At 36.4% G+C, this 15,752-nt stretch overlaps 1 protein-coding gene across 2 annotated transcripts in view; it reads right to left on the reverse strand.

Moving 5' to 3' along the window:
- The window catches only part of STK31 (serine/threonine kinase 31), a 56,417-nt gene extending 41,567 nt beyond the window's left edge, over window positions 1-14,850 (reverse strand). For both annotated transcript variants that reach the window (XM_036326992.1, XM_036326991.1), the window contains exons 1-7: window positions 14,811-14,850; window positions 14,670-14,722; window positions 11,860-11,958; window positions 6,822-6,896; window positions 5,124-5,282; window positions 3,024-3,382; window positions 331-505 (exon numbers count right to left, since the gene is read on the reverse strand). In XM_036326992.1, the coding sequence (XP_036182885.1) occupies window positions 331-505; window positions 3,024-3,382; window positions 5,124-5,282; window positions 6,822-6,896; window positions 11,860-11,958; window positions 14,670-14,722; window positions 14,811-14,838 (948 nt within the window). In that variant the 5' untranslated portion in view covers window positions 14,839-14,850. The remainder of the gene's footprint in view (window positions 1-330; window positions 506-3,023; window positions 3,383-5,123; window positions 5,283-6,821; window positions 6,897-11,859; window positions 11,959-14,669; window positions 14,723-14,810) is intronic.
- Between the last annotated feature and the right edge of the window lie 902 nt (window positions 14,851-15,752).

Below are 15,752 nucleotides of genomic sequence, written 5' to 3' on the forward strand. Positions count from 1 at the left end.
ACTGGCAACTCTTTGTTCACAGGACAACGATCAACCAGCTGAGTCACATGAGCTAGACATAGTTAAAAGTTTTTTTAAAAAAAAACATAAAAGGAAATGTAAATGTGAAAATATTAATCTTTTAAATATCCAATGAAATCCAAAGATGATCAGTTTGGAGTATAAGGAAAAAATTTCATCTATAAACCAATATAAAGTAAGGAGAGAAATAAGAGGTGGGAGAGGAAGGGAAGGAAAGGAAAAGTGACAGAAATTTTAACAAGTAAGAGTAGATGAATATAGAGATCCCAGTTGGTCATTCTTTACCTTAAACCACTGAACATACCATACCTGTAGTTCCTGGGCAGTCTGTTCTACTTTCAATTCTAATGCCTTATAACTTTCGAAAAGAACCTCTTTCTCTGTTTTAAGCTTTTCATTTTCTTCAATCAGTTTCTGGTCCTGCTTAATTTTTGCCAGGCTGACATTAGTCCCTAAATTAAAGTCACCAATAGCCAAACATTCCCTGTTAAAAACAAATTCACTCATTTTAAAAACCAAACTGTGTAAGGCTGACAGAGATCAGAAATCTAAACTAATTTATGTTAGTTTTTTTATACCTTAATATATCTTAAAGTTAATTTTGGAAACTATTCTAAAACTTTACCTAGACCAACATTAAAAAATATCTTAATGCAAATTAGATTTTATAACTAAAGTCATACTTCCAAAACAATGCTTCCAACTCTCAAAGAAAATATATTCCAACTTTTCACAGCAATATCGACTCCAGCAAATATTGTAAAAAGCACTCTGTATCAGTTTCTTCCAACCCCTCACCATCACCCCCACTCCATTTGACAGTTTCATTCCTAAAGCACTGAGAATATCCCAACAAACAGCTACATCACCTAACATATGGCATCATGACTTGGATCATGATACAGAAGTATGAATGGCTTGGTACTTATAAACATCAAATGTGGCTTTCCGCTTCAAGTTTATGATTCAAAATTATCTAAAAAGTGAACTGCTTTTGTAATAATCAAGTTCCATCACAGTTTTCACAGGAAGAACAAAGAGCCTCTCTTTTGATTTAAAAATAAAACAAGTCAATTCCCTAAAACTCATTAAAATATTTTTAAACCCACAAGAAAAACTTCAAAGTTTATTTGAAATTCTAGCTTTCTTTCCCTGAACAATTCAGATTTAGGGGTAGGTTCTATTTTTGATCAACGTATTCAAGAGAGTCGGTATGCTTATAACCCAGCAATTCCACTTCTGGGTATATATTCAAAGAAACCCAAAACACTAATTTTTTTTTGTGTGTAATTATAATCAGTATTTAAAACACACTGTATGCGGGAAACGTATTTATACGTTTTACTTATACGTTTTACGTTGACTGGTAGTAGAGCGCGGGACACGTATTAATACGTTTTTTATAGACTACCGGTAGAATGCGGGTAATGTATAAATACGTAAACTAAAGTTATCGTAATTTTACTCAACGTTGCCATTTGTGCAAAAAATTAGCAAAAATGGCCCGCGCCACCTGTTAGCGCGCGATAAAAACTACCCGCAAACAATGTGTTAATATTATGTAAGTATACTGTACAGAAAAGAAAGGGGAAAAAAACACCACTTCATCTAAAAGACTCTTCTGGGACGCAGACCCTGGAGGGCTGAGTTTGGAGAGGTGGCTTAGTGGACAGTGCTAAGGTGTATGGAGTCTGCTTACTTTTCTCCTCCACGTTTTTCCTTTCATCCACACTTTCAGAGGAAGCCCAGGGTAGCCGGCCCCTCGCCGGTCTGGCCGGCTGGGAGCATCCCGCCTTCGTGCGCGTCCTCTGCCCCAAGCGCAGCCCCAAAACACTAATTTTAAAAAAATATGCACCCCTATGTTCATTGTAGCATTATTTACAATAGCCAGATATGGAAGCAACCCAAGCGCCCATCAATAGAAGAGTGGATTTTTTTAAGTTGCAGGACATATGGAATATGTACTTGATCATAAAAATAGAGTATCTTACTATTTGTAATAGCATAGATGAACCTAGAGCAGTGGTTCTCAACCTTCCTAATGCCGCGACCCTTTAAGAAAGTTCCTCATGTTGTGGTGAACCTCAACCATAAAATTATTTACGTTGATAACTGTAATTTTGCTACTGTTATGAATCGTAATGTAAATACTGATATGCAGGATGTATTTTCATTGTTACAAATTGAACATAATTAAAGCATAGTGATTAATCACAAAAACAATATGTAATTATATATGTGTTTTCTGATGGTCTTAGGTGACCCCTGTGAAAGGGTCATTTGACCCCCAGAGGGGTCGCGACCCACAGGTTGAGAACCGCTGACCTAGAGGGTATTATGCTAAGTGAAAGAAGTCAGTCAGATTAAGAGAAACAATATATGAATTCATTTATATGTGGAATCTAAAGAATAAATTAAGTATCTAAACAAACAAAACTAAAACAGGCTCATAGATACAGAGAACAGACTGTTGCCAAAAGGGAGGGGACTTAGGGGACTGGATAAACAAGGTGAAGGGATTAAGAAGTACAAACTGGTAGTTACAAAATAGTATAATACTTCCTACAGCATAGGAAGTATACTCAATAATACTGTAATAACTCTGCATGGTACCAGTAGAAATATCAGGGGAACACTTTTAAAGTGTATGATTGTCTAACCACTATGCTGTACACCTGAAACTAATGCAAAAATGATAAAGAATGTAAACTGTAATCGAAAAATATAAAACAAAAAAGAATTTTTAAAAAGGAGTTGGCATGAATAGTTGGTATATGAACTTTGAACAATTCAGTAATGATTTTCTTTCAAAATGGCTTTTAACAAAAGTATTCCTGCCAAAGAGAATAATACATGTTTGAGAAAAACAGAATTAGTATCATTCCTCAAAATCATTGACATAGCTGAGGACTCCAAAAACATAACCATTGACTTCTACTATGACAAGGGCTTCTACCATGAATTAAATATTAGGTAAGACTAAAACCCCACCACAGTCTTACTTTGGAAATGGCACATGATTTCCTACATCACTTTCATCCTTCGAGTCAAGTGTCTGCCTCCCACTTAATCGCCCCTTTGGCCTGCTGAAGGTTGACTGGTTTGATCTATGCCCCCACAGAGGAATGGGGCCTTTGAGATTCCTGAGAGCAAGCTGACCAGGATCTGGTTTTTGTTCTTCACAGATGTTAGTGCTGGAAGTGAGTTTGCATTTTTCTGCAAATCCTTTCTTAGCCACCTCTTCCCCTATATCCACAGTGCCATACTCAGCCTGAGCAATAACTGTTCCATCTTGATAGGTTGCTTTAATTCTCATTTTTATTTCCTTTTCAAAAATCAAGCTCCCCAAAAAGGTTCTACCCTAAGAAAGACAGGGGGAAAAAAAGGCATAAACCAGCTACACCAACATGTTTTTCTTCACTTGTTTCCACCCGATTTTTCTAATGATTGTATTTTTCATTCTCAAATCTCCATAGAAGTGGTCTTACCTTGTTATTCAAATAGACTCCATATGTGCATGAATATATTCTATTTATACACTTGCTGAAGTAGAATACCTGAAGTATAAGCACCCATATTTATATATTTTTAATGTGCATCAATTAAATATCCTCAAATAATTTTTTTTAACCAATCAGACTGCTGACTATTTTTGCCCCAACTAAATATGGTGGTGCACCTCAGAAGCTACAGCACATAAAAATAGATTTTGATACCTAGAAAAGGTGCTACAATCCAACAAAACGTTGAAAATATTTTAAAGGCAAAACCAGGTACTCTGGTTTTAAACACAAACGAGAAAAGGAGCAAGAAAAAGAACTAAGAGCACAAAATATCAACAATTTTCTTTAAATCAACAAATTGAAATTACAGAATATGAGATGTTAGAAATTCCTAAATTCAAAACCCTCTTAAACTGAATTTTGTTTAAGGGCATAACACTTGTACAACTAGTATAGGAGAAACCATATGAGTAATTATGTATTTTCTAACTTTTAATTATTAATTATCCATCTGTGCACTAAGCACAAATATACCTAAAACATATTTTGGAATGGAGGATATTTTGAGATTTAATTTTAATAAGGACCTGCTTATAGCTCAAAACTATTAAAATTCTTAAAATTACTTTGATACACTCTAACCACCAAGACAGAACCCTGAACTTGGAATACAATTTAATTAAATTGTAAGACTACCCCTGAAATTACCAGATGTCTTCCAGAATTAGATTACTAACCCAAAATTTAATGGAAATGAATACAAACTAGAATCTAGATTAGCAGAACATCACTAGCAATTACCACATCAAACAGTATAAGCCTCTGCCAAAATGATAAAATTGGATTAACTTACAACTTCACTAATTTCAAATGCCTGATATTTATGACCAGGACTAGGTTAAAGTTCACTTTTACTTATATACTCTCTCAAAAGCCAAAGACAAAATCATTTTCTCCATCGTATATGAGACTCTCCTGTTAAGTTTTCATAACAGAAAAAACTATTCATATTTATTATATAAATACTAGAGGCCCAGTGCACGCATTTGTGCACCGGTGGGGTCCCTCGGCCTGGCCTGCAGGGATTGGGACAAAATCAGCACTCCGACATCCTCTGAGGGGTCCCAGATTGCGAGAGGGCGGTTCTCAGGTGACGCACCCCAGAATTGGGCTCCCTCCTCTCTGGTTCCAGGTGCGTCACCTGAGAACCACAGCTGCCAAGTCACCACAGCTTGGCAGCTCCTGCATTGTGCATCTGCCCCCTGGTGGTCAGTGTGCATCATAGCTCTGGGTTAGAGCATCTGCCACCTGGTGGTCATTGTGCGTCATAGCTACCAATTTGACGGTTGGACAGTCGTTTAGGCTTTTATACATACAGATATACACATATATACCACTTTTATCAGAATACCAACAAATTCACCTAGCAAAAGATGAGCACAAACATGTCATTATGTAATTGCTTTTGAATCATTCTATAATTCATATTTTTTCATTATTTATACAAGTTTTTATATTAAAGAAAATTAGTGAAATTTAACTACACTTATATTTTGTTTTACTCCCATTAACAAAAAATATTTAAAATCTGTGACTTGCCTGATCAAACTGGTTAACTTCTTGGCCAGAAGGAATCTGTAGTCCCCAAAGTCTATACTTTTTGGCAACACTAGAAAATTGCAGATCCAAAGGAATCTCAACTATATCAGATCGATTTAGAATTTCAGTATTTCCATAGTCAATGTATCTCACCAGACACTGGGAGGAAAAAAATGAAAAAATGCTAATAAGGAACTAGATTAAATATCTCAAAGAAACCACCAAAATTTGCTTTCTATTAATTAGCTATAAATCAAGATAGTATTTTACCTCAAATTGGCAAACAAAGAGCTCCAGCAATATCCTCAAAATAAGGAAAATCCATAGTCCAGTGAGAACCCAGTGATTTCTATATTTGGTATCAAACAATACTACTTCCAACAGTACCATTTCTCATTTTGGATTTTTTTTAAACAACTGGTATTAAGTAAATATAAATCTATGAAGCTTATGGCCCTATCCTACCTGGAATGTTAAAATCAATCAACATTCTTAAATTCAAGCTGGAAAGACAGACAAAGTTATCAAACTTTCTGTAAAATTAAACCCACTCCAGCTATTAGACCTTGAAAATGAAGCAAATTCACCTTTACCTCCAGTTCTATATCTGTTTAAAAAGAAAAATACATTATCACAAGGTCAAAGGCCATCTTGCTTCTTAATTTAAAAAGTTAAAGCCAGCCCTGACCGGTTTGGCTCAGTGGATAGAGCATCGGCCTGTGGACTGAAGGGTCCCAGGTTCGATTCCGGTCAAGGGCATGTACCTTGATTGTGGGCACATCCCCAGTGGGGGGTGTGCAGGAGGCAGCTGATGGATGTTTCTAGCTCTCTATCCCTCTCCCTTCCTCTCTGTAAAAAAATCAATAAAATATATTTTTTAAAAAAGTTAAAGTCAAATCAAAAGCAAATGCAAAATATCAACTACAGTTGTCAAATTATGGAGAAAAGCTCTATTAGAAAGGTCTATTTCATAAGATAAATCATCATCTTTGACAGTAATAAAATGTGAGATTTTTAAAAATATATTTGAAACATTACTCAACTTGTTTCATCTTAGTATCTCCTTATTACAACAAGAAAAATATTTATAAAATACACATATTATAAAATACTTTAAATCCAGGAAAACCACCATTGAAAAAAACAATAAAGGAAAGCCCACAGAGATGCATTTACACAGCTTGCAAAATGCACTTTATAAGTAAAATAAATAGCTAAACACAAAGAAAATTCATCACATTTAACAAAAACAGGAGAAAGCTTCAAGCCAATCTTCATTAACAATATGCACATGAACTAAAAGATAAACATAACTTCAGGACCAATAAAATGTTATTTTACTATTTAATCTTAATAGAATGAACTTTTCAAAGCTGCTCAGCAAAAAATCAAACATAATTATTAAGAACTGAGATACACAAAAAAAATCAAAAATTATTTAATCTATTCTTGGACAATCTGGACAACATAAATTCAGAGGAATAGTCCTGAATCTGACCTGGATTTTTTTTTTAAGCAATTAATTTCTTTTATATTCACTAGGTAAAAAAAAAAAATGCATGTTTTAATCAATTTATAAGCTCCCTGAACCAGATCTTATTACCACTATGAATAAGCAATGAGGGTTAAATAAGCATCAGATTTTAGAACCAGAATAAATATTCCTCAGGGAGGAAAAAAATGAACATTTATTCCTGCCTTTTCATCACTGATGAGTTTCAGTATTTTGCATCTGTACCAACATTTATCTTCAGAAAATAATCCACCATAAATCTACAAAGAGAAAAAGAAAGTACAATTATTTGGAATTTTAATTCATCAAAGCATGTTAAGTAGATTAAAATAGTGGTTACCACTTAACTACAGTCAATAAGTACTTTATTTATACCTTATTTTATTCTTACCACAACCTGAACAGGCAAGAACTATGTTTCACCATTATACAGCTAAAGTCATAAGCGAGTTACCAGCAGAACCAGGATTCAAACTTAAGATATCTGACTACAGAGTCCATTATGCTATTCTGCCTTTCAAAAAAAAGGGGGTGGGATTGGGGAGAAAAGGAAAGATAAAAAACAGACAACTGAAAAAGGCGGCACAGATTAGTGTTTTCATATTCTTTAGAGATAAATGCACCATGTTCACTGCAGTATTATTTACAAGAGCCAATAAATGGAAACAACCTAAGTATCCACTGATATATGAACAGATAAGGAAGATATGGTATACACACACACACACACACACACACACACACACAAAATGGAATATTACTAAACCATAAAAAATGAAATCTTGCTATTTGCCAACAACATGGATAAACCTAGAGGGTATTATGCCAAATGAAATAAGTCAGACAGCCTGGCCACTATGGCTCAGTGGTTGAGCACTGACCCATGAACCAGGAAGTCACAGTTTGATTCCCAGTCAGGGCACATGCCCAGATTGTAGGCTCGATCTCCACTAAGGGGCGTACAGGAGGCAGCCAATCGATGATTCTCATTGTTGATATTTTTCCGTTTCCCTCTCTCTAAAACCAATAAAAAACATATTTAACAAAGAAACAAAATGTCAGACAGAGAAAGACAAATAAATACCTATAATTTCGCTTATATGTGAAATCTAAAAATCCAAACAAACCAACCAGGAACAGACTCATAGATACAGAGAACAAACTGATAGTTGCAGGGGTCAGGGAATGGGCAAAAAGGATGAAGGGAACTAAGAGGTACAAACTTCCAGTAATAAAACAAATCATGGGGATGTAATGTACAGCATAGGAAATATAGTCAATAATATCATAACTTTATACAGTGACAGATGGTTACTAGACTTAATAGTGATCACTTCATAAGCAATATAAATGTTAAATGTCTATGTTGTACATCTGAAAATAACATTGATCGTATGTCAACTATACTTTAGTAAAAAACAAACCACAAGCATCAAACACTTGAAATTATGCTGTTTTAATATATGAAGACATAACTGACACAACCATTGCTCTTTAAACATAAATATTCCAAGTACATGCCACTTATGTCTAATTTTCAATTACGGTGGGATCCATATGTCGTACCAGCCACGAATGGTTTTTATACTTTTTATTTTGTATATACTAGAGGCCCAGTGCATGGATTCGTGCACCGGTGGGGTTCCTTGGCCTGGCCTGCGCCCTTTCACAATCCAGGACCCCACCGGGGATGTTGGATAGCCGGTTTCGGTCCAATCCAGACAGGAGGGAGCCCGATCCCCGCAGGCCTGATCCAGAAAGGAGGGAGCCCGATCCTGTGCATCAGTCGTTCAATCACTTACACTTTTATATACATAGACTAGAGGCCCGATGCACGAAAACTGGTACAAAAGTAGGCCTTCCTTCCCCCAGCTGCCAGCACTGGCCTCCCTCTGGCACTGGGGCTTCCCTCTGGCTGCCAGCAGGCACCCGGGACCCAGGCTTCACTCTGGCCCCGGCTTCATCCGGAAGGACATCCAGAATGATGTCCAGTCTAATTAGCATATTACCCTTTTATTATTATAGATAAGAAGTTTAGAGCTATTGAGTAGATAAAATTAAATCAAATAATATCCTTAACACCAAACTTTCATTTATTTTAAATTTGTGTTTTAATTATCCTCCTATAAAATAAAAGGGTAATATGCAAATCAACCAAATGGCGGAATAAACCGGTCGCTATGACAAGCACTGATCACCAGGGGTAGACGCTCAATTCAGGAGCTGCCCCCTGATCAGTGCACTCCCACAGGGGGAGTACCACTCAGCCACAAGCTGGACTGAGAGCTGGCGAGCACAGCGGCTGGCCTCCGTAGCAGCACTAAGGATTTCTTAGGCCCACAGTGGGCCTAAGCCATCAGTCGAACATCCACGGGCTCCCAGACTGCAAAAGGGCACAGGCCGGGCTGAGGAACCACGCCTCTAGTATTTAATAAAAGAACAAAGAGAAAAATTTACATGTTTTAAGTCAACTTCTCAACTCAGCACCACTGACATTTGAGACAGGATAATTCTTTGCAGGGTTAGGGCAGGGAAGTGTTGGCTGTCCTGTCCATTGCAGGATGTTTAACAACATCCCCCTGGCCTCTACCTATAAGATACTAGTAACACCCCCTCAGTTGTGACAACCTAAAAGGTCTCCAGATTCTGCTCAATGTCTCCTGGAAATGAAGAATACAAAATCACTCCAGGTTGAAAACCACTTCAAATCATTCATTCTCAATGGGGAAATTATCTCCAAGGAAGTTAAAAGCTGGTTCTTGGGGTATGGGGAGGCATCATAGATATTACAATGGTTTGTAGCCCTCCAAAGTTCAACCCTACCTGACAACATAAATAGCTATACATTATATCTGTGATGTTCAAATGTCTTAGAGGAAAGAGAACCATTAGGAGTAAAAAATGCTTTAGAAGGGCATAATAAAAAAAAGGTTGAGTGACAGAGTAATATTAATTTTAAGCATATCACTCTGAACTAGGACAAATTCACAGATTTTAAAGTAAAAGGAATCCACCATGTGAAACTTAAAATTCTTAATTCCACAAGGCAACAAAGTATAAGTCAATTCAAACACATGACTATCTACCAAAGCAAAAACTACAAAAAATAGGTGTGTTCAATTAGCACTTGACTGTGGTTCCCTCAACTAACATTCAACTAGAGGGCAAGAGAGGGCATGCATGGCATGGTACCCTCTCCCAACCATCTCACTTCATTTTCCAACAAGCAAAGAGGCTTAGTAGCAAAAATAGTTAATAATCTATAGTCCTATTCAATTTCAAACTCTAAAAAAGGTCACATTATCTTTAGTTAAGACTTTATAATCTAAAAAAAAAAGACTTTATAATCTATATATATAAAACCCTAACATGCAAATAGACCAAATGGTGGAACAACCGAACAACCAATCGCTATGACGTGCGCTGACCATCAGAAGGCGTACGCGAAACATGGCGGGTGTCGACCATGGCAGGATGGTGGAGCAGGTGAGCAGGGGCGCCAGACCGAAGTAGGGTGCCGGTTGCTGTCACTGGGGCGAGCCTCTGGTGGTTACTGAAAATTCTTTGCTCCCCCATGCCACGATCCTACCTGGCACTCGCACCTGCTGCCAGCACTGGCCCCACTCACATCCACTGCCAGCGCTGGAGCTGCTGCTCACACCTGCTGCTGGCGCTCAGCACCAGCCCCAATTGCTTAGCGCCATCAGCGGGTACGAGCAGCAGCTGACAGTCCTGATCACCCTTGAGGGCTTCTCCACCTCCCCCTGCTCCTGAGAGGCAATCGGGGCAGCAGCTGCTGGTTGCATCCGCTGCTGGCGCCAGCTCCAATTGCAGTCAGCAGGTGCAAATGGGACCAGTGCCCTCAGCACATGGGAGCAGTGTCGAAGGGAGCTGGGCTGTCAGCAGACAAGGGACTGGGGGCTGTGACAGGAGGGGCTCGTGGAGGCGCGGAGGAAGGGCAAGACCCACCCCTGTGCCCACTGCAGCCTCATGGCCCACAGTTCCTTTCAAGGTGCACAAATTTGTCCACTGGACCCCTAGTTATACTAATAAAATAAACAATTGGATATAAGGCAGGTGACAGAAATGGTATGTCACTGCAACCCAGTCTAGGTAAAGGTGGGAACACTTTGTATCCAGGAATAGAGCTGGGACCCAACCAAATTTAGGAACCTGAAGTTATCATCATAAATACAAGTCTATCCCAAACAGATTTACTTGTCTTTAAACATAGTCTCACTGTGCACAGTTCCAAGCTTCTCTCCAACTCAACTATTCATAGTTCATGACCTGCTTACATAGTGAGAAAGAGCGAGCCACTCAATCACTATAAAAAATTTACAAAGTATAATCCATTTATGGATAATCAGGGATGACTGAGTAGTCATTTGTAAGTCTATTATTGAAGTTTGTTTAAATTTTTTGTTAAGCAAGTAGTTGATTTTGCATTCAACAGAAAAGCAGCTATGCCTTAATTTTTAACACTATCAAATATAGTCAGACTATAAGGATGCTTAAAAAATAACTAAACTTTACAAATTGCATTTCCTTCTCCATTCTAATGCTCAACTCCAAGCTACATTGTTTCCTTCCTTCTAAATTTCCTCTTTTCACACGTTTTTACATAAGCCAATGGGGTTTAATAATTTTAAAATAAAACTATAGAGGCACATTATTAGAAGAAAATCAAAGTATATTGAAAAGGGTAAAGAATAAGACTTCCTTCCCAACACTCTTCAACATGAGCCTCTTCAAAGAATTTTACTTTTACACTAATGCTCCATATACACTAGGATATACATTTATACATTTTTTACACAAATGGGCTAATTTTACATACGCTATTTTGCATCTAATTCCATATTAAAATACAGACATCTACCTCTCATTTAACTAAGCAAGGCACCGAGCACACAAAATTTAAAGAGGCACTCACTCTGAGGTACCATCTCTGTACTTGCATTAAGTGCCTCCTTAAATTTCACACAAGGACTCTATTTTGTTCACCAATGTATACCCAATGCTTAACGCAGTGCCTGGCACATAGCAGATAGTCCATAAGTATTTTGAAAGAAAAAACTTACTATGACTACAGTTTATACATATTCTAAAATTTTGCCTCTTCCTTTCAAATATATCAAAATTTTCAAAAACTATAACATTTAAGATATAGGAAAGATTATCATGACAGCTGGAGTAATTATATCCAAGAATATGACTCACCTTCTTTAGATCAAGATTCCCAAAAACTGAATTGGCATGAGGACAAACTTCAGACAGTGAGCAACCAATCTTCATAATATCCTCATTTCTACTGATACTCTAGAAGAATAGATATAGTACGATTCAGTAAAATATTATTTGATAGTGTTATCCAATTAAGGGTTCTACTAAGCATAATACTTAAAAGATTTTGGAGCACTGGAAATTAAATCAAATTCTTATGTCAGTCTTTTTTCATTATTCAAATGAGTTCTTTATAAAAAATGGGACTAGGCTATAGAAAATGTTTACTTCCCAATGAGTTCAAATTACTTGGAATTCAAACCAAGATACCGAATATTATTAATATGAAGAGGTAACTTTAAACAATTGTCTCTGGATTTTACTTTAAATCAAACTTTAATTGCTCAAGGTGGATAGCATATTTTGGTCTAATGACTTCAGTCTTCTCACATATTTATTGTGTAAAGGAAACATGCAAATATAATTTCAAAATGTATACATTCCCCTGTACACAAATACTGTAATCTAGTTAGTAAATTCATTTCTTACAGAGTCTTGGGATAACAGTTTGAAACTAGGTATATACTAGGATTGAACAAATAAGTAAATATATTGTAAATAATGAGAGCAGGAAGAAATTACAAATAAAGAAGGCTAAATAAACCTACAGCACTAGACTAGAACTGGAAGGTATCAGAATGAACTCATATACGTTATTTATGCATGTGTGTGCATTATGTTTGTATATATTGTGCATATATGATAGAGAGACACACACAGAGTTAGAGAGAAATATAGATGTGTATATGAGTAAGTGGGTTCTTATACATATAATTACTAGAGGCCCAATGCACGAAAATTCATGCAAGAGTAGGCCTTCCTTCCCCCAGCTGCCAGCACCAGCTTCCCTCTGGCACCCAGGACCCGGGCTAGCTTCCCTCAGGCCGCCTGCAGGCACCAGGGACCCAGGCTGACTTCCCTCCGCCCTGGCTTTGTCAGGAAAGACATCCAGAATGACATCTGGAAAACGTCTAGTCTAATTAGCATATTGCCCTTTTATTATTATAGATAACTTTTCTAGCTCTGTCTGCTGAGAGAGCCTAGAAGCAATGACACTCCGGTAGCAATAAGGACATTTTGATTTCTAAACACCATTCTCCAATAAAAGGAACCAGTGTTCCTTGGAGAGAGGTTGATTCCAGGGCTGGAAAAGGGAAATAAAAGATGATCCTGTAATATCTGGTGGGGCCAGAAAGTAAAGAAATGCTTAAAAAAAAATGGGTATATATTTAAAGGATGCACTAGCCAGTGAATGTGAAAAATCTCCTAATGGCTGAAGCTGCAACAAATTCAATTATAAAATAAATATAGTATTGGATTATATTCCATGGACTATATAAATACCCACTGTCCATATTAATATAAATCATCAAATAAATGGAGAACTGACAACTCTTCCTTACAGAATTCCAAATAATAAATGTAGGAGGAATGAGGGAAAACCATCATTTGGTAAGCACCATACTAATAAATAATAAAATTTGTGGGTGCAACATTGAAGTGAAACAAGATTAGTCTCAATGTAGCTCCCTCTAAAACATTTATTAACTGCAAAAGGAAAAATAGTAACTTTACAGTGAAAAAACTTAGCAGTTACAACCATAACCAAATGGATCGTGGTGACTATCATCAATAATGAGATATATCAACATCATGAATTCCCAATATGATGCAATGAACAGGACACAACTTCACTTCTGCAATATTACTACCAATTTAAGAGAAGCCATGTGTCTGCTGAATTTTAAATTATTCATATTGTTCATATATTTCTACTGGCTAGCACTGGTTTAGAAAATCTTACTTAAACTAATAAATGTTGTTCCTATATAGTGAGCTTAAACATAATTTATCATTCAACCAGAGACACTGTTGAGAATGACACAGATGCTATTAATACAAAGGGCATAGAACCGGAACATGTGGACACTTAAGAAAATGCAGAGACAAATCTACCATAAGTTTTCTATGAATAGCACCCTTCTCCAATATGTTTTCTATACAGACTTAAGAACTCTGGGTTAACCAGATTCTTCTATAACTTTTCTTCTCATAAATTCTATTTCCCACATTACCAATTCACTCCTCTCACACAAAAAAGGACTTCTCATGCTATAGGAAGTACAGATAAATGTTGCTCCTTTCATGTGTAGTTCACAAAATTAAAAGTGAGTACTTATGTTCATTGGAGGGACTCACCATCTTAAATTCAGGAACACGTGCACTTTGGTGCCTGGCTTTTTATTTAAACCTGAATAAATGTATCTGACTTGAAGCCTTACTAGTACTTCATTACTGCTTCCAATTTTTCAATGAGAAAGATATTGTAACTCAAATTCAAAATTAAGACATTAGAAAAAAATGACAGATTATCTTTCAAGAAACAATCTTATAAAATATCGCTAGATGGAGCTGTAACTTCACAAATAAAAATTCCTCCGCATCTCCAGTAACTTATGCAGCCTAGATCACTGGTGTTAAATTCAATGTAATTCTGAACCATGATTACACTCATTTGCTTATACTTAGTATATTATGAACATTCAACTCAGAACTCAGGTATTAAGCTCCAGCTGTAGCCATTTGTCTTCTAATAATGCCTTGTGTTAAATGATTGTCAATAAAAATTAGAAACTGAGAATGACTATGATATATATATTGTGGGATTTTTATTTTTGTTTTTGTTGGGGAGGACCTGTGTTAGTGGAGGAAGGATGGGAAAGAAAATCAACCAGGCTGCTATTTACCTGGGCCCAAAATGTTACTGCATCTTCCACATGACTTCCAACCACATCTTCAACTAAAACCAAATCACAATGCGAAGAAAATTAGAAATTAATCAAGATCATCTAACTTTTACATCCAAAAATAATTTTTAGTGTCAGTACCTTTATTGTAATGTATATCTTCATCCATTTGGACAATTCCTGAAAAACTAAAACAATGCAATATCTTGAATTAGGTTCTAAGAATCTATCCATTAGCAGTGGAAAAAAAAAGACTAATCCTAATGTTCAAATTCCGGCAAATGTTTTGCACTAAAGTTATCAAAATTCAACTCTATATTTAAAAGAACTCAAAAATATTTGTTCAATAATTACTTGTTTTTAGTATACTGTATTTTCCAATTACACCATATACAAACGCCATCTTTGAAATTCTCTCTTTTGCCAAACTTTTACAAATTTACACCAAAGTGGACAATTCGTGCACATTGTGACCAGTTACATAAATCAATACTTCATAGCATTGTGCATATTCTTTTTAAACTAATTGATGTCCTCCCAAAACAAGAGCAGGCCTTCTGTAATTTAAACAAGAAGAAACACTACAAATATATAGAGAACAAATGCCTCAGAATGGTAATCAATTTTATTTAAAAGGTACAGTGGCTTCTGCTTTTGAAGATGCCTTGCAATTAGAGACTTGCAAAAAGAATCAAATTTTGCCCATTACTTCAAAAACAATTTTCAGCCCTGGCCGGGTGGCTCAATTCGTTGAAGCATCGTCTTGTACACCAAAAGGTTGAGGGTTCGGTCCCTGGTCAGGGTGCTTACAGGAGGCAACCCACCCATGTTTCTCTCCTCTCTCCTCTCTTCCCCACACCCCCTTACTCCCTCTCTAAAATCAATAAAGACATCCTTGGGTGAGGATTAAAATAATAATAATTTTTATTACATAACAAACTTTTCCAACTGCAAAATATTTCAAAATTTCTACCACTTTATAATTTTACCCTTAATACACTAGGATATTGCACTTTGCATGCATAAATGTTAGTCCTTTAAAGAAAACTGAAAATATGTATTTAAGAGATTTTAAAGGTATCT

Source organism: Myotis myotis, unplaced genomic scaffold (genome assembly GCF_014108235.1).
Source record: "Myotis myotis isolate mMyoMyo1 unplaced genomic scaffold, mMyoMyo1.p scaffold_m19_p_11, whole genome shotgun sequence".
Taxonomy (NCBI): domain Eukaryota; kingdom Metazoa; phylum Chordata; class Mammalia; order Chiroptera; family Vespertilionidae; genus Myotis; species Myotis myotis.